This window comes from Tursiops truncatus, chromosome 1 (assembly GCF_011762595.2).
Source record: "Tursiops truncatus isolate mTurTru1 chromosome 1, mTurTru1.mat.Y, whole genome shotgun sequence".
NCBI lineage: Eukaryota > Metazoa > Chordata > Mammalia > Artiodactyla > Delphinidae > Tursiops > Tursiops truncatus.
Window position 1 is genome coordinate 21568776 of NC_047034.1, and position 19715 is coordinate 21588490.

Below are 19715 nucleotides of genomic sequence, written 5' to 3' on the forward strand. Positions count from 1 at the left end.
CTTAGTGGAATTTTTATCACTATTTTAAAGACTGCATATTACCTCAAAGCACTTGGCAGACATCAAATAACCTTTCTGGCTTTCTGAGATAAGGGCAAGTTTTAATGACATTTATAGGAAGAAACAGAAATTAAGAAAAAAATGTTCTACTTGTCCAAGGGGTTTTTAGTGATAAACCTCTTATTACCACAACATTACCAGAAACACCAAATAGAATATATAAAAAAGTATTATGTCATTGCTCGTTTTTCTCTTAAGAAACTTAGACTCCAAAAGATACTGAGAAGTTGCTCTGACCCACAGATCTTTAGATTTTTAGGACCAAGACTAAAGAATTTTATTCTAATCTTCCCAAAATATTTCAAGTATTAATTGGAAAAAGAGGAAATAGTATATATAAAACAATCTGGGGAATTTAAGTAAAAAGCCAGCAAACTTTGAAATAGAAAGGTTTATTAAACATTAAAAAGGCCAATTTTTCTCACTTTTGGCTGAGTCTTCATAAAGACTGCCATGAGGAGGAGGTCTGCCTTGTGGACTCTGCCCGTAAATTAGAGATTCTGCTTCCTCTCCCTCTACGCTGCTTTAGCTTTAGCCATCAACAAAGATCTTTAAGCAAAAACATTCAAGGCCTCTGGAGGTTTGAAAAAGTAAGATAAGGATGTGAAATGCAGTGCAAGCAGCTCTCCTCAGAGGGCAACAGCAAGTGCACCGTCACTCAGGCCTGTGTGGGCCCCTTCCTCTGGAGCGGGTCTGAGAACACGACACGCCCATAACCGCTGCAAAAATAGTCTAAACAGCCAAAAGCCCTCCTTTGCCTTTAGCATAGACAGATGCTGAGAACTGACTATATAACAGTCTAAACCACAGTCTCACAAAAGTTGCTTTTAAAGTCAAATAGATTTTTATCAAAATGTCTTTTTCTGGTTTCTTTTCTTTCTATAGTCACAACTTTGTGCATGGAGGTTGCCCAAAGGGCCTTTCTATCTAATTCTAGGCCCTTCCTCCTTAACCTCAACATTTATGTTTTTGTTTAAAAAAAAAAAAACACAAAACATTCTCCGTACCCCTCCCCCCGCTATATGCATATATGCTCATGATAGAAAATTTGGAAATATAAAGCCACTGAGACAGAGACAAGCAGGCCCTGACATCCAGCAAGTAGGCCTTGGTGTTGCTACGAGCTGGCTGGGCCCTCACAGCTAGGCAGTGCTGCTCTCCTGTTGAACATAAACAATTTCACAGAACATCAACATCAGAGAAGGCCACTCCATGACCAGGATGGATCAAGGGAAAAACAAGATTCCTGCATAATCATGTCTGAACACAGATAAAACGTGAACACTGTCCAAACCACAGAATGGTCAAACATTGCCTGTCCCGGCTAATGTAAATGACAGCTGCTTCTTTCCCAGTCACAGCCTTAGCCTTGGTCTAGTCTTCCTTCTTGGTAAGATTTATTAAGACCCTCAATCACAGAATAATGCCTGGTTTTTGAAAGCAATTCAGAGCAAAGCCCCTTAAACTCTTCCCAAACCTAACACAAACACAAATCACTGAAGTCCTTTCTAACATCCTCTTACTGAGACACCCCACTCCTACAGTTCTCTGTGGTGCGGGTCCTCCCTCACTTCAAAGAGAAACAAGCCCTGCTTGTTCAACTCCAAGTGTGTTCCTGGTCTCTGACTGGAGGGCACTGAGAAGGCAGAAGAAGTAACCTGTAAGCCCATCCCCAAGAGGCAAGCACTGTTCATATTTTGCTATGTTTTCTTCTTGACTTTTTTCTTTATATTTCTTTATATAGTTGAAATCTCTAGGTTACTCAGTTGCCTTCATTTTTCTCCCTTTCTCAGGAATGAATTAATATGCCTGTTGTTGTTTTAGAAACATTCATATTATCTTTTCATCTAGAAGAAAAGCTCCTTATATGTAAGGACTATGTCTTATGTGTCTTAGTCTCCCCATGGTATACACACAACCAGGGATATATTTAGTTTACAATAAATACTTGTTGACTAACTAGAAGATCATTCATTTAGGTTAATATTCTAGTATCTTATTTTCCTAATAATTTTATCTTTGAAGGGGGGCCTTTACCCCTGAGTCCAAGAGCTAACAATTTTAGAAAATAGCGCTGAAATTCTAGATGAAGGAAGTGTAAAGTTGTTCCACAGTGCTGAGTACCATATAGTGGATGACACACGTCTGGAAGAATGAGCCAGTCATTCTTCTGGGTCCAAATCTGTAAGGCCCTCAACACCAAATACCTCATGAATTATTACTCCAGTCTTTGCCTTTAATTAATGATCTCCCACAGACAAGTGTGAAAGTATCATCATTATATCATAACAACTATAAGAAATTTACAGAAACAAATTAGGATTGTATAAATGTGCTTGTGTGTGTATACATACACACATACGTTAACCAAAGCAATCAAAACAATATGGTACTGCCATAAAAACAGAAATACAGATCCATGGAACAGGACAGAAAGCCCAGAGATAAACCCACGTACCTATGGTCACCTAATCTATGACAAAGGAGGCAAGAATATACAATGGAGAAGACAGTCTCTTCAATAAGTGGTCCTGAGAAAACTGGACAGCTACATGTAAAAGAATGAAATCAGAACACTCCCTAACATCATACACAAAAGTAAACTCAAAATGGATTAAAGACCTAAATGGAAGGCTGGACACTATAAAACTTTTAGAGGAAAACATAGGCAGAACACACTTTGACATAAATTGCAGCAAGATCTTTTTTGATCCACCTCCTAGAGTAATGGAAACAAAAACAAAAATAAACAAATCTAACTCAACATAAAAGCTTTTGCACAGCAAAGGAAACTGTAAACAAAACAAAAAGACAACCCTCAGAATGGGAGAAAATATTTGCAAATGAAGCAACCGACAAGGGATTAACCTCCAAAATATACAGACAGCTCATGAAGCTCAATATCAAAAAAACAAACAACCCAAACAAAAAATGGGCGGAAGATCTAAACAGACATTAACCAAAGCAAACAGAATCTCACTATCATAGTCTCTAATGACAGAGCCAAGGAAAGGGAGAGAAGTGCCTTGATGCATCATCATCAAACTCGATTGATACAAAGAAACAAGTACATATAACTAAAGAAGAGGTTCTTAACTTTGGCATTATTGATACTTTGAGTTGGAAAATTCTTTGTTGTGGGGCTGTTCTGTATGTTGTAGGATGTCCAGTAGCACCATCACTCCCCTGCCTTGGTGATAAACAAATGTCCCGAGACATTGCCCTTGGGGTGAGATGGGTTGTTGGTGATGGTAAAACTGCCCTAGGTTGAGAGCCACTGAACTAAAGCAATGTGTTTTCATGGCTGACCACCAGCTATGTGCTGATGACAGGCGAAACCATAACCCAGCCAGAGGACTCCTCTGAACTCCCAACCACAGGACTAACATCCTGCTACACGTCTCCCCATGGATAGTGCCCAAGCACCTGAAACTCAAATGACATCACCTCCTCATTCCTCAATCTCTTATGTTGATAGACACCACCACCGATTCAGCTGCTCAAGCTGAGAAATCATCTTCCTTTTGCTTTACCCCCCTAACTCTATAGTTAATCCAATGTCCTATTAACTAAAACCTTTAAATAGTCCCCACATCTATGTCCTCTTTGCTATTCCCCTGATACTGCCTTAGTTCCAGCATGCCTCATTTTACAACCTTGACTTTCACCTTTCTCCAAATTGGCTTCCATACTGCTGGCAGTGGGGTCTTGTTAACCCACAGAGCTGATTATCCTCCTGTTTCCCCTCCTGCGGGAGACAGTTATGAACACTGCTCTATGCACTTTTAAGTAAGGGTGGCCCAGTGAAGTAGGAACACAGAATCTTCCTTTGCCAACACAGAAAGAAAATACTAAAAGAAAAAGTTAAGTTTAAAAATTTACCAGTGGCAACCACATAAAGAAAGGGGGTAAACCTTATGTTGTAAATGTTGAAAAGTGGGTTCCAAGGAAAGAAATCATTCTGGAGTAGCTATTAATTAGGCCTCCATTCCTGGGAAGCAGCACTGAGGAAAGAAACTAACAAAATCTTATGAATGCCCATTAAGATTCCAATCTGGAGAGAAGCAGTCTTTGGAGCAGATATCCCTGGGAAATGCTAAACACAAACCTTCAGATATACTATCAGGGGATTTCAGCAGAATCAGGAAGAAACGCCAAGGTATGCCATTCCCCAGGAGCTGTGCAGCACTGGGGGCACAAGCACATGGGAATGAGACACACTCTGCATGAAGAGATCAGGTCCAGGCATCAGGCATTTCACAGGGTCTCTTTCAGAAGAGAATAAGTTCAGGCTTCCTTATAATGGTCAAATCAGTACCGGCTTAGCTCTCTTTCCCACCCCCAGGCTATAAAAATGTGGACAGAAAGCAATTAACCAGACCTCAAATTGTAATGTGTGAAGTGTAGGAAAACTAGTTCCAGGTAGAGTGAGAGGGTGATGAGAGAACTCATTCACTCTACATTGGGACAAAGAGAAGGTATGGATGAAGTAACCATCAAGTTCATTTCATGAACTTGGGGGTTCCAATGAAAGGAAGGAAAAAAGGAAAAAAAGAGAAGACTTCAAGTTTAATCACAGTGAGTGCAGTAGAAAAAGACAAATTAAAGCAAGTAAACAGGAGCTTCCCTGGTGGCACAGTGGTTAAGAGTCTGCCTGCCAATGCGGGGGACATGGGTTCAAGCCCTGGTCTGGGAAGATCCCACATGCCGCGGAGCAGCTGAGCCCTTGCGCCACAACTACTGAGCCTGCACTCTAGAGCCCGTGAGCCACAACTACTGAGCCCACGTGCCACAACTACTGAAACACACACACCTGGAGCCCGTGCTCCGCGGCAGGAGAGGCCACCGCAATGAGAAGCCTGCGCACCACAACGAAGAGTAGCCCCAGCTCGCCTCAACTGAAGAAAGCCTGTGCGCAGCAGCAAAGACCCAACGCAGCCAAAAATAAAATTAAATAAATAAATTAATTTAAAAAGTAAATAAAAAATAAAACAAGTAGACAAAAGATACAGAAGACAAAGGGTATCTAATATAAGAATAATCAGTGACCTTGAAGAAATAAATCCAACAAATGATACAGAAAAAGTATTCATACATACAACACAGAAACACTTCCCTGGAATGAAGGAAGAATTGCACCTACAAAATAAAAAGGCACACCAGACTTTAGTTCTTCACTAGTCAAAATAAAACCCCACTATCACCACCACCAGCAACAGCAACAACAAAAAATTGACAGGGATGTATCTTATTTCAGTTATTAAACTTCAGAGATAAAGAATTTTTCAGGGATCCAAGCAGAAAAAGCAAGTCACCTACCAAAGAGAAAACAAAGATCAGACTGACCTCAGACATTTTACAAACACATTGAATGCCCAAACTCATGCTGCAATTTCTACAAAGACCAGAAAGACTGTGTGACCAAGGAAAAATTATATCATTTAATATATCATTTAAGTATAAAGCTAATATATCATTTAATTATAACGACAACAGGCAGACATTCTTAATCATGAAAAGAACTTGAGGAATACAGTTGAATAAACTATTAATAAATGGAATAAACCGGATGATGAAATACAGTCAACCAAATGACGAAATGAACTAAACTAGAAAACATAAAAGCTGTGGCAAAAGTGCTGGTTGTGAGTACTGTATCTATATAAATGTGAAACTAGGAATATGACTCTAGAACAGAATGTAAACTTGATGACACTGGGCAAATAAAAAATATACAGGGAAGAAAAGCTGGTAAGTGGAAAAAGGGAAATATAAGAATGCTAATTATCTAACTTCCAGAGCAGAAATTAAACTGATGCCATCTAAAATGAAACGTGTACTTGGAAGTTTAATAATTCCTTTAGTTTTGTTTTCTGTTAAATTTCAAATAAATTTAACTTTATTTAAATAATGTGTTAAATTTATTCCCCTTCCTCCTTCTCATTCACTCAACCATCCAGCCATCCAACAACCCACTGTGTATAAAGATGTTTGGAACGATGTCTGCACTAAATGTTAATGCAGATTATTTTGCAGTAGTTCAATTTAGAGTGATCTGCTTTCTTCTTTGTATTTTGTATGCACTACTTATGATTTTTATAAAAAGAGCAAAGTCAATACTGTACAGGCATCTTAAAAGTTGGCATATACCAACATGGAGGACAGAATTCAACATTGTGGCTTCAAAACTCAATTTTTCTCTGAATATTTAAAATGGGCCTATTATCTATTTACTTTTCATCTCCAAAAGCTTCTATTCCATTTCAAATATGCTCTGAGAACAATTCCTTTAAAGTAACAAAGATCTTATAGGCTGGGCAAATATTTAAAGCTACAGAAAAGACAGTGATTAGGCACCGTAAATGATTAGTTTTCTGTATTTAAAATGCAAGAAACATACACAAAAATGTACCATTTCCTTTACTCACTTTCGTGATAGTTTTTAAGATGGCGAGACGATCTGCTGGGGGTGGCAAACCCACAAAGAGTGTTTTGTCCAGGCGGCCTGGGCGCAGGATTGCAGGGTCAATGATATCTAGAGACGAAGGGAGGAAAAAGGCTTAAATAAATGAAACAGAATCTTTTACAAAATATAATTAACATGAGAGACAGGAAGAGTACATTTTTAAGAGAAAAAGTTGATAATTTAGACTTTTTTACAGTTAAAAGATTCTGCTCATCCTTAAGAAAGTGAAGTCCACCCGCCTCCTTCCTGCCTCAAACCTACTTTTCCTTCAGGATTCTCAATCTCAGATGAAGACCCCCACCTGCCCCCCCACATACCAGGCAGGTTTCTCCCTTCCCTCTAACTGGAGATACATTCTATCAATTCTATCGAGTCCGTCTCCCATTACCTAGACCCTAAGTCAAGGCCAAATGTAATGCCCCCCTAACTGGTCGTATTTCTAAACTTCCCCTCTCTGGGACCCCTTAGAATGCTGCCAAGGTTATCTTCCTAAAATACATATTCAATTCTCTCAACTCCCGCTTCCCACTGCAGACTGAAGCCTAACACTTGCACCCTCATGTCTCTGAAAAGTCTAAGGGTCACCTGACTCTACAGGGCAAAGGTTCTCAAAATTCTGGTCTCAGGAAACCTTTGTACTTTATCATACAGCATATACTATTGGCTTTCTCTTACTCAACACACTTATTTTGAGATTCACCTAGGTTGTTATTTGTATTAGTACTTAATTCTTTTTTATTGCTGAGCAGCATTCCATTGTATGGGTATGCCACATTTGTTTTTTAGTTCTTCTGGTGACAAACATTTGGTTTGTTTCTAGTTTTGAACTACTACAAATAGAGCTGCTATGAACCCTCAAGTACAAGTCTTTGTATATGTTTTCATCTCTCTTTAGTAAATACCTAAGTGTGGGATGCAAAGCAGTACGACTATAACACCCTGTAGGTGTACATTTAACTTTAAAAAATCAACAAGCTATTTTCCAAATGAGTTGTACCATTTTACACTCCCAACAGCAGTAGTATATGAGAGTTCAAGATCTTCTATATCCTTGTCAATACGTTAGTCTTTTGTTGTTGTTGCTGCATTATGATTTAATCTAATGGCACAAAAATTTGAAATTACACCTCCTCTAGATTTCTAAAAGCAAGGTTATGCATACCCCTATTCAATTCTGCACTGTTACATTTGAACCACATAGTGAATTTTACATCATGATGGATCAACTTCGAATTCCCATGAAACACCTCAAATTATATAAAATGGAAGCAATTTTTAAAGCTTTGTGTAAAGCTTTCATGCTAACCATAAAAGCCTTTTTTTTTATGGGCAACTTTGGATTATAATGTATCAGGTGGCTCTACCTTAAAATGTTGATCACTGAATATCATGGACTTTGAACTGGCTTCTACTCTATCATTGCCCAGCCTATAAGATCTTTGTTACTTTAAAGGAATTGTTCTCAGAGCATATTTGAAATGGAATAGAAGCTTTTGGAGATGAAAAGTAAATAGATAATAGGCCCATTTTAAATATTCAGAGAAAAATTGAGTTTTGAAGCCACAATGTTGAATTCTGTCCTCCATGTTGGTATATGCCAACTTTTAAGATGCCTGTACAGTATTGACTTTGCTCTTTTTACAAAAATCATAAGTAGTGCATACAAAATACAAAGAAGAAAGCAGATCACTCTAAATTGAACTACTGCAAAATAATCTGCATTAACATTTAGTGCAGACATCGTTCCAAACATCTTTATACACAGTGGGTTGTTGGATGGCTGGATGGTTGAGTGAATGAGAAGGAGGAAGGGGAATGTTGATCACTGAATATCATGGACTTTGAACTGGCTTCTACTCTATCACTTAGGTGGACAACCAAAAACTCCCTTCACTTCAAAACCTGCAACTCTGTTTCTTACAAAATAAGATTTGTGTAACCAACTGCCTTCTATGGGACAAGAACTATCTATGGTAATGGTGGGTTCAACTATTACACAGTTATGCTAATATTTTATTTTCAGAAGTACTTTACAAGAAAATATAAGTATGGCTTCCAAAAGGAATGTTATACCTGGACTTGGTACCAAGCTCAAATTTTAGTTTTGCAAGGAAAACCAGGCTTTCAGGTTAAACAACAATTTGTAACCAAAACTTTAATCCCAAGGATTCTCACAAAACATATAACAAATGACAGCATGAAAAAAAATCTTGCACAGCAACTCAAAGTTCAGCTCTACAATGTACCCTTAAACTGGCAGGACACTGGTATCTTAAATAGTCTCAAATTTCCAAATAAATCATGTTACAAAGAGCTATGTATTCATATACAGCAATCACAGAAGGAACTTCTGATCTAAAGCAAAGGTAAACTAATTTCTTGAAACTTCTTCGATTCTACACCAACTGGACAACCTCTTGTCCAGTGTGAACACTAGTGGAATTTTTAAACCTCTAACCTAGGTTAAGGGTGCAGCTTTAATTTTTACCTGCTGGCTTGTGTTCACAGTAGGTTTAAAGACTGCTTGCTTAACTACAGCTGCATACCATATCCCAGCTATGGAAAACGTCTTCTCAATTTTTGCCAGTTTTGTTTCCATAATATTAAACATCATACTTAGCTGGGCAGGAGTTGGAGATTTATTATCAGTCTACGCAAGACTAAAATTCAAAGCAAATTCAATTTTGCTTAAGGGAACATTGTAAAGTTACAATTCTTGATATTACATGCCTCATATAGTCCATTTCAAACCATAGAGAATTACACCTTTATGCGTCACTGTGCCAACAGACAGACAAATGTGAACAGCTAAAACATCTTAAAAATGCACCAAGCTTGGACTTCCCTGGTGGTGCAGTGTTAAGAATCCACCTGCCAATGCAGGGGACACGAGTTCGAGCCCTGGTCTGGGAAGATCCCACATGCCGCGGAGCAACTAAGCCCGCGAGCCACAACTACTGAAGTCCGTGCGCCTAGAGCCCGTGATCCGCAAAACAGAAGTCACCGAAATAAGTCTGCACACCACAACGAAGAGTAGCCCCCACTGGCCGCAGCTAGAGAAAGCCCGTGCGCAGCAATGAAGACCCAATGCAGCCAAATATAAATTTATTAAAAAAGAAATGCACCGGGCTTCCTTGGTGGCGCAGTGGTTGAGAGTCCGCCTGCCGATGCAGGGGACACGGGTTCGTGCCCCAGTCCGGGAAGATCCCACATGCCGCAGAGCGGCTGGCCCCGTGAGCCATGGCCGCTGAGCCTGCACATCCGGAGCCTGTGCTCCGCAATGGGAGAGGCCACAACAGTGAGAGGCCCACGTACCACAAAAAAAAAAAAAGAAATGCACCAAGCTTATGAATTCTCAAACAAAACTTGACTTTTCTGTACATACTCCTGTCAAATGAAGTTATTTCCTGTACAACACTCCTCCTCTTGCAAACTGGTCTTCTATTTCCTTTCATTTGGCCTAGATCGGCTACGAGACCTAGAGAAAGTTCGGGACGGCTTGTGATTTCTCTCCCAGAACGGCGATTTCTCTCTCTTCTCCTATCTCTAGAAAGGGACCTGCTCCAGCTGTAGGAGAAGGTTCTTTGTCTTGGAGATCTGTGGATCTGCGGCGAGGGAGGCCTCCTCCTTCAATAATCATCTTGAGGGACTTCCCTGGTGGCGCGGTGGTTAAGAATCCACCTGCCAATGCAGGGGACACAGGTTCGATCCCTGGTCCAGGAGGATCCCACATGCTGCAGAGCAACTAAGCCCATGCAGCACAACTACTAAGCCTGCACTCTAGAGCCCATGAGCCACAACTACTGAGCCCACGTGCCACAACTACTGAAGCCCACACGCCTAGAGCCTGTGCTCCACAGCAAGAGAAGCCGCCACAATGAGAAGTCTGCGCACCACAACGAAGAGTAGCCCCCACTCACCCCAACTAGAGAAAGCCCGCCCGCAGCAACGAAGACCCAATGCAGCCAAAAATAAATAAATAAAAACAATCATCATCTTGAGGGTGACGACCCCAAGAAGGAGGTGGGTCAAGATTTCGACTTCTCCTTTCTCCATTCAACAGTTCCACTCTTGGGCTTCCCTGGTGGCGCAGTGGTTGAGAGTCCGCCTGCTGATGTAGGGGACACGGGTTCGTGCCCCGGTTCGGGAGGATCCCACATGCTGCGGAGCGGCTAGGCCTGTGAGCCATGGCCGCTGAGCCTGCGTGTCCGGAGCCTGTGCTCCGCAACGGGAGAGGCCACAGCAGTGAGAGGCCCGCGTACCGCAACAAACAAACAAACAAACACAGTTCCACTCTTACTCGGCCGCCACAAAGTGTTCTCCCATCTAGCTCTGCCTCTCTGGGATCTTCAAATTCAACAAAAGCAAAGCCAGAAGGGTTTCTAGCAACCCACACACTTTGGATGGGTCCACAATGGCCAAAAGCTTGTTCCAATTCGGTCACTACCATTGTTTCTAAGATTACCTACATAAAGCTTACAGTCTAATGGACAGGAATCACAATGGATTTCAAGATCCTGGGCTAGAAACACGGAGGCTCAAATCCACACACCCTCAGCTGGGTCTTTCCAGTCCCCTCCCGCCAGGCACCCGCAGATGCTCTCGCAAACCCAGCGTCCATGAAATGACCTATAGTTAGTCTTTTTCATTTTAGTCAGTCATTCTAAGGTTTGCAGTGATATCTCACTGAGGCTTTAATTTGCATTTCCTTGATGACTAACGATGTTGAGCACCTTTTCATGTGTTTATTTGCCACCTGTATACTTTCTATGGTGAGGTGTCTGTACAATTCTTTTGCCTATTTTTAATGCCTTTTTTGTTGTTGTTGAGTTTTGAGTTGTGTCGTTGAGTTCATTATATATTCTTTAAGAAATAATATACTTTGCAAGTATTTTCTCTCAGCCTGTGGTTTGTCTCTGTATTCTCTTAGTGGCATCTTTTGAAGAGCAGTTCAATTTATCCATCTAAGAAATCTTTGCTTAATCCAAGATAGAAAAAATTTTCTCCTGTGTTTTCTTCCAGCAGTTTTATAGCTATGGGTTTTCATTGGTCTTTGATTCATTTGGGTTAATTTTTGCATATGGTAAAAGATAGGGATTGAAGTTCATTTTTCTTGCCTATGGATATCCAACTGTTCCAGCAACTATTGAAAAGGCTATCCTTTTTCCACTGTATTGCCTTTGTGCTCTATAAAAAAAAATCAATTGTCCAGATATTTGTGGGAACATTTTTTAATTCTACTATCCAATGATCTACATGTCTATGTCTATGCCAATACCATGCTGTGAAAACATCTTTTATCTTAAATATACAAACAGAGATCTTAAAGCCAGATCTGCATGCCCCAAAATAAAGCTTGATATAAAGAATCCCAATTGTACTTAGAAAGCATTCTTAGTTTAGGACTTTTATAATCATTTAAATTCTCTGACAACATCACATTTAGTATTTTGTTGTTTATTATTTTAAGAAATTATTTACTTATTTTAATTACAGTAAAAAGCATCCTGAGCAATCTATATACCATAAAGTATGTGTGTGTATATATGTGTTAGATGATTTAAACTATGCTCTACCAGAAGCTCTTACAAAATTCTACGTATTACATCTTTTCTCAAAGAAAAGCTGGCTCATACTCAACAATTCTGCTTCACTAACAGGCATCTTTTTTTTTTTTTTTTTTGCGGTACACGGGCCTCTCACTGTTGTGGCCTCTCCCGTTGCAGAGCACAGGCTCCGGACGCGCAGGCTCAGTGGCATGTGGGATCTTCCCGGACCAGGGCATGAACCTGTGTCCCCTGCATCGGCAGGCAGACTCTCAACCACTGCGCCACCAGGGAAGCCCACTAACAGGCATCTTAAACACGGCATATTTAAGACTGAGATCCAGATCTTTTCCCATCACCTCCCCAAACAGGGCCCTACCATTGTTCTTCCCATCTTGGTTAATGGCAATTCATCCTTCCAGTTTTTCAGGCCTAAAACTTGGAGTCATGTTTGATTTCATTCTCCCACATCTATATCCAATCCATTAGCAAATCCTGTCAACTGTATGACACAGTATATTCAGATTCCTTCTACATTCCCAGGTGTCACCTGGTTCAAAGTATCTTGCAGCACTTAGATTATTTTTACAGCTTCCTAAGTGGTTCCCTACCTAATTGTGTCAGAATTTTAGGTGGAAGACTCAAGATAACAATTCTTATCTTTGCAATGAAGAAGTCACCAACAATTCCAAAGATCTAAGGACAAAATCCATTCACTTACAAATGAGACAGATGCCTGAAGAGGAGGAACTCTCCCTCAGATCTGCTGATTAAAAAGCAACTACTATTCTATTAAGTACCAAAAAAGCGTTAAAATTTAAGAGCTAATGGTAGCAACTTTCAACTTTAGGAAAACAGTATTTTGTTACAAATGGACCCTCAATTTTCAACAATGGTGCCAAGACAACTCTATGGGGAAAAGATCAGTCTTTGCAACAAAGGATGCTGAGACACGTGACTATCCACATACAAAAGGATGAATGGACACCTTCTTCACAACATACAAAAAATTAACTCAAAGTGGACCAAAGACCTAAATGTGAGCACTAAAAGTTTAAAACTCTTGGAAGAAAACATGACCCTGGGTTACACAGTGATTTCTTAGGTATGACATCAAAAGTACATGTGATTAAAAAAAGAAATAAATAAATTGAACTTTACCAATTTAAAACTTTTGTTCTTCAAATGATACCATCAAGAAAGTAAACAGAAAACTCACAGATTGGGAGAAAATATATATGCTAATCACATATCTGATTATGGACTTGTATCTAGAATAAATAAAGAACTCTTACTACTCAATGACAAGAAGGCATTAACCCAATTAAAAACTGGGGGAAGGATTCAAACAGACATTTCTCCAAAGAAGATAGATAAACAGCCAACAAGCAAAAGAAAAGATGTTCAGCATCATTAATTATCAGGGGAATGCAAATCAAACTACAATGAAATACTTCCTCACATCTACTACATGGCTATAATAAAAAAGACGATAACAGGTGTTGGTGAGGATGTGGAGAAACTGGAAGCCTCATACACTGCCTTGTCACAATTACTAGTGCGAATATAAAATGATTCAGACATTTTGGAAAAGAATTTGGCAGTTTCTCGAAATGGTAAACATTGAGTTACCATATGACCCAGCAATTCCACTCTTGGGTATCTGCTTAAGATAAATTATAACACATATCCAAACAAAAACTTGTACATGAATGTTCATAGCAGCATTATCATAAGAGCTAAAAAGTACAAACAACCTAAATGTCCATCAACTGGTGAATAAATAGTATGTGGTATATCCATACACTGGAATATTATCCAGCAATAAAAAGGAATGAAGTATTGATACATTCTATAACATGGATGAAACTTGAAGGCATGCTGAGTGAAAGAAGGTAGATACAATAGCCCACATACTGTATGATTCCATTTACATAAAATATCCAGAATAGGGAAATCTACAGAGACAGTAAGTAGACTAATGGTTGCCTAGGGCTGGCAGTGGGGGAAAAATAGGGAGTGACTGCTAACAGACACAGATTTTCTTCTTAGGGTGATGGAAATGTTCTAAAATTAGATTATTGGTATGGCTGCACAACTCTGTAAATATACACAAAACCACTGAATTGTATACTTAAAACGGGGAAAATTTATGGTACACCACATATCTAAATAAAGCTGTTTTTTTTTAATTAGATCCTCAGACTAAAGAGATTATCAGTATGTCCAGTGAAATAAAAGTTATTATAAGATCAGACAGCCTTCATGAATCAGAAGTAGATCTCTTCTTATGATTCATAAACAAATATTTACTGAGTTCCAGGATGCACCAGGGTACCTGTATATCAGCAGAAGTAATGCCAGGGCCTATGTTAATTTTATAAGGGCAGTACTTACCAAAGGGCAAGATATACTGGCTTGACCATAGCACCAAGTCAGTGTTCAACTGCCTTCAAGAAGCATTCAACCATAATCCAAGGCCATTCAGAATAAATAGGTAAGGGAGCATTGCATTTGACTTGGTACTTAAGTGGCTGAATATCTTACTATAATACAATCAGTATCTTCTTTTAAGTCACCCACTCTTTCATCTGACAAATAACTGTGGGCTTACAATAGGTAGAAATCCTGAACTTGAAGCTCTCTCTCAAATATAAGACTGCAGACTTACTCCTTGCCTAGAAGAAGCTTACACATCATAATTTTCTTATTTATTTTTTGGACTGCACCATACATGGAGAGCAGAAACTCATTCTAGATACTGAATTGCTACCGGTAAGAAATAGACACCTACTCAATAGAAGAAAAAGTAATAAGCTAGTGTGGCCATCTGGGTTATATAACCTATGCGTGCTGCTCAGGAGTGTTTTTAACCAGCTAGACAGGGGTTAAGTGGGAACTGTTCCTCAAATGAGAACATCCTTTACAGGACTTGGTATCTGAAGAATGCAATGCAAAGATGTGTACAGGAGAGTTAAATTTAGGGCATCTGTGCTCAAGATGTAATTTGCACCAGGAGCTCCATCTCCTTTGGTTGAGCACAGGGAACTGGTTTATTTCCAGAAGAGGGTATGGACTTTGGTATACCACAAGTTAGAAGAAGGCTGTCACAGTTTCTCAGAACAACCAGAGATAGAATGGTGAGAGGACAGGATTTTAATTTACTTCCTAAAAATCAGTACCTCAAAAATTAGGGAAAAAGGATAAAGACAGAGATGGAAAATAGGTGAAAAGAAGAACTTTAGTAGATCAATTCAAGAGGTTTAAAACCCACCAAGTGCGAAGCACACAAGTGAAACAAACAAAAAAGTCACATAAAAAGGATCAGAATGACATAGAACTTTTAAAAGAAAAAAAGCAATGCCTACAAATTACAAAAAACAAAATTTTCAACTCAAAATTCTATATCCAGCCAGGCTACCAATCAATAATGAGACTAGAATAAAGATATTTTCACATATATAAGAATTCAAAAAAAATTTACCTCCTACATGACCTTTCTTAAGAAAGCCACTGAAAGATAAGCTCTAGCAAAATTTAAGAGTAAAGCAAGAGACAAACATAAGATCAGAAACAGTGCAAAACAAAGGAAAGCAGGAAAGGGAAGTCCTGAAATGACAGCCATTTATATCACAGACATAGATGGCACCAGTCCAGACTGGAGCATGACAGAAAGCTCCAGAAGGGAGACCTCCAAAAGCAAACAAAATGTCAAATGGAACTGATACATCATCTAGATAAATAATACTGACTGATGTATAACATAGTTGATGAAGAATGGGAACACAGAAAACAAAGCAAAAGAAAAAAATGAGGGTTACTAAATCTAAGAATAAAAAAGGTTTTAGGAGAAGGAAACCTAATCATGCTGTGATTCTTGGGTCAGCGGAGAGAGATTTTTTTCAAAGTCATGGTAATGTAAGTGTTGACTAGTTATTTAACCAGAAGTTATAATAAATCTATATTATAATATTGGGAGGCTGGAGTGGCGAGAACAGATGGTGGGCATGGTGTGGCAGTGATGGTGGGCTGGGCTATGTGTGTGGAGAAAAGGTGAATGTAAGATAATGAATCTTCATTCATTGAAAAGAAGTTAATGCGTAGTGTGTGAAATTGATAAGACATAGCAGTATGAGCATATTATTTGAAAATATGGAGGAAACACAGCAAAAAAAAAAATAGCTCAAGGATTTTACCAGTAGAAGCCTCTGGGATGGGGGCTGGGGGACACAGAGGACCAACAGTTTTTGTTATAAGTTTTTCGGTGTCATTTGGTTTTTTTTGTTTTGTTTTGTTTTGCGGTACGCGGGCCTGTCACTGTTGTGGCCTCTCCCGTTGCGCAGCAAAGGCTCCGGATGCGCAGGCTCAGCGGCCATGGCTCACGGGCCCAGCCGCTTTGCGGCATGTGGGATCTTCCCAGACCGGGGCACGAACCCGTGTCCCCTGCATCGGCAGGCGGACTCTCAACCACTGCGCCACCAGGGAAGCCCAGCTTTTCGGTGTCATTTGATGTTTAACAGATATCTCCCTGTGTGGGTTTTTCTTTTTCATGCCATTCACCAACTGGATCCACAACCTCACGGCTTATTATGGCCATTCTCTTACAGAGTTTGTCAATTTACCAGAGCCGTGTCACACAAAACAAACACTGTTCAAAATCTGAGACATAACAAAACAAACTTCAGTATGCAGAGGTGACTATGGTACAGACTGTAGAGGAAATGAACTTGTGCTTTAAAGAAAATATAATTCGGTGGGTGCCTGAGGGTCAAATCTTGGTTTCGCCACTGCTAACTTATCTGGTGGCAAACTAATTGGAATCTACTAATTACCGTGAGCTTTACAGTGAGGATTACCTGACAGAACATGGGAAGCACTCACTGCAGTGGTTGGAATACAAGTGCTCACACGATAATTATGATTATTTGGACTCAGGCAGACTGAGATTCAAATTGCTGCTCCACCCTTGTCAGTTCTACTTGGGCAAATAATTTAACCTAATTTAATTAAATTAAAATAATTTAACTTTTGCAACAGTAAGTATATACATCATGGTACTTTCCTCACAGGGTTGCTGTGAGGTTTATTTAACAAGGTGAACACTTAACACATTACTGACTGGGGGATTTTTGCAGAAACTGCTGCCTGTGGCCATAATACATCTCTGGTCAAAAATGTGTTAACAAAGTGCTTAGCATTTATTTAGCAAGGCTCCATGAACTCCAGTTATTATCACTGATGAGTTTTTTTTTTAATTAAAAATTTTTTTTACTGAAGTATAGTTGATTTGATGAGTTTTAAGTAAAGAAAATGGGATGGATTTATTTTCACCCCCTTTTAGAGATACTTTAGAACTGAAGACACTTCAGTTCTTAAGGAAATAACCTTAAATTATTTATTATTTTATTTAAAATAAAAGGAAATATTAATAATTTGGATCTCTGTGATTAAGAAGATGAAAAGACAAGATGCAGACTGGGACAAAAAGTTGCAAATTACATATCTGACAAAGGACTCACATCTAGAATATATACAGAACTCTCAAAACTCAACAATAAAAAGAATACACATTCCAATTTTAGAAAATGGGCAAAGGACACAAAGAGACAATTCACTGAAGAAGATATAAGGATGGTAAAGAAACACATGAAAAGAAGTTCTTATCGGCCATCAGAGAAATACAAATAAAACCATGATGAGATATCACTATACATCTCTTGGAAAAGGTAAAATAAAAACAGTGACAATACAAAATACCAGCAAAGATGCAAAGAAACTGAATCTCCCTTAGCATTACTGATAGAAATTATAGCCACTCAGGAAGACTTTGACAACCTCTTTAAAAAACTGAACATATACTTAACATACGACCCAGCAATCATGCTCCTGGGCATCTATCCCAAAGAATTGAAACCTTATGTCCGCATAAGAACCTATATGTAGATGTTCAGAGTAGCTTTATATGAAACAGTCAAAAACTGGAAATGATCATAATGCCCCCAGAAGAGAATGGTCAAACAAACTAGAACCTCCACACCACAGAATACTACGCAGTACTGAAAAGGAACAATCTACTGATACACACAAGTATTTGAATAGATTTCAAGGGCGTTAGAATAGGTGAATAAAGCCAACCTAAAAGGTCACATTTTGTATGATTACTTTTATATAAAATTCTTAAAGTGACACAATTATAGAGATGGAGAACAGATTAGCAGTTGCCTCGAGTTAGACATGGTGGGAGAGAGGTGGTTGTTACTATAAAGGCATAGCATGAGGGAGATCTTTGTGGTGATGGAATAGTTCCTGTATTGACTGCAGTGGTGATCACATGAACCTACACGTGTGCTAAAATGGCAACAAAATAGACAAATTACACAAATGTCTATTTCCTGGTTTTGATTTTGTACCATAGTTATGTAAAATGTAACAACTGAGTTAAACTGGGTACATGGAACTTCTGTGCATTATTTTTCTAATTTCTTGTGAATTTATAATTGTTTCAAAATACAAAGTAAAAATAAAAGTCACATATTTTATAAAAAGAAAAAGAAAATCAGATCACTTCACTCCCCCACTTAGAAAACGTTCATGGGACTTCCCTGGTGGTGCAGTGGTTAAGAATCCACCTGCCAATGCAGGGGACACAGGTGGTCCGGGAAGATCCCACATGCCGCGGAGCAACTAAGCCTGTGCACCACAACTACTGAGCCTGAGCTCTAGAGCCCGCGAGCCACAGCTACTGAGCCCACGAGCCACAGCTACTGCAGCCCGTGTTATGCCTAGAGCCCATGCTCCGCAACAAAGAGAAGCCACCACAATGAGAAGGCTGCACACCACAACAAAGAGTAGCCCCTGCCTGCCGCAACTAGAGAAAGCCCGTGCACAGCAACGAAGACCCAACGCAGCCCAAAAATAAATAAATAAATAAATTTATTTTAAAAACCCTTCATGGCAGAATAAAATCCACACCCCTTTCTGTGGCCTAAAAGGCCCCTTGCACTTCTCCATCACTGCCCCCCAACTCTTTTCACTCTAGACGCACTGGCCTTCTTGCTGGTTCTCCAAACTTCTTCTCACTTCAGGGCCTTTATACTTATTGTTTGTTCTCTGCCTGGAATGCCTTCTCCCAGATTTTTGCACGGCTTGATACTTCACATTATTTGGGTGCGTGCTGACATTACTTTTGAAGAAGCAGCTTTCCCGGACTCTGATATCTAAAGTAGCATTCCTCTCCCCAAACACCTGTCATTCTCCATCCTCTTACCCTGTTTTATTTATTTGATTGTCTATTATTTACCCCCTGTTCCCCAGCCCCAAATCAGAATACATGCAGGCAAAGAATTTTTCTGAATTGTTAACTTTTGAATTCCCAAAGTTCAGTAGGATCAGGTATATAATAAAAATTCAATAAATATCTGATGAGTGAAGGAGTAAACCTGAGAGACTAAAGAAAATTATACTGGTATGACTGACCTAGAACACCAAGCTGTAAGGCGGAATGTATAACTTGCACCATAAAACAAAGAATGTGATAAAAGAAAAATATACATAAGAAGGATTAAAGAAAACTCCCCTTTTTTTTACCTTTCTACTTCTCTCCTTTCGAATCTGGCCCTTCCTGTCACTGCCCTGACCAAGAG

At 39.3% G+C, this 19715-nt stretch overlaps 1 protein-coding gene across 5 annotated transcripts in view; it reads right to left on the reverse strand.

The window, feature by feature from the left end:
* NVL (nuclear VCP like) overlaps positions 1-19715 on the reverse strand; it is a 110316-nt gene that overhangs the window by 35510 nt on the left and 55091 nt on the right. For 3 of the 5 annotated variants that reach the window (XM_019920489.3, XM_073800746.1, XM_073800748.1), the window contains one exon: positions 6489-6595. The exons of 1 other annotated variant lie outside the window; for it this stretch is intronic. In XM_019920489.3, coding sequence (XP_019776048.2) covers positions 6489-6595 — 107 coding nt within the window. Of the gene's footprint in view, positions 1-4168; positions 5200-6488; positions 6596-19715 lie in introns of all 5 variants that reach the window. One more of the 5 variants, XR_012330052.1, reaches the window with a different exon arrangement.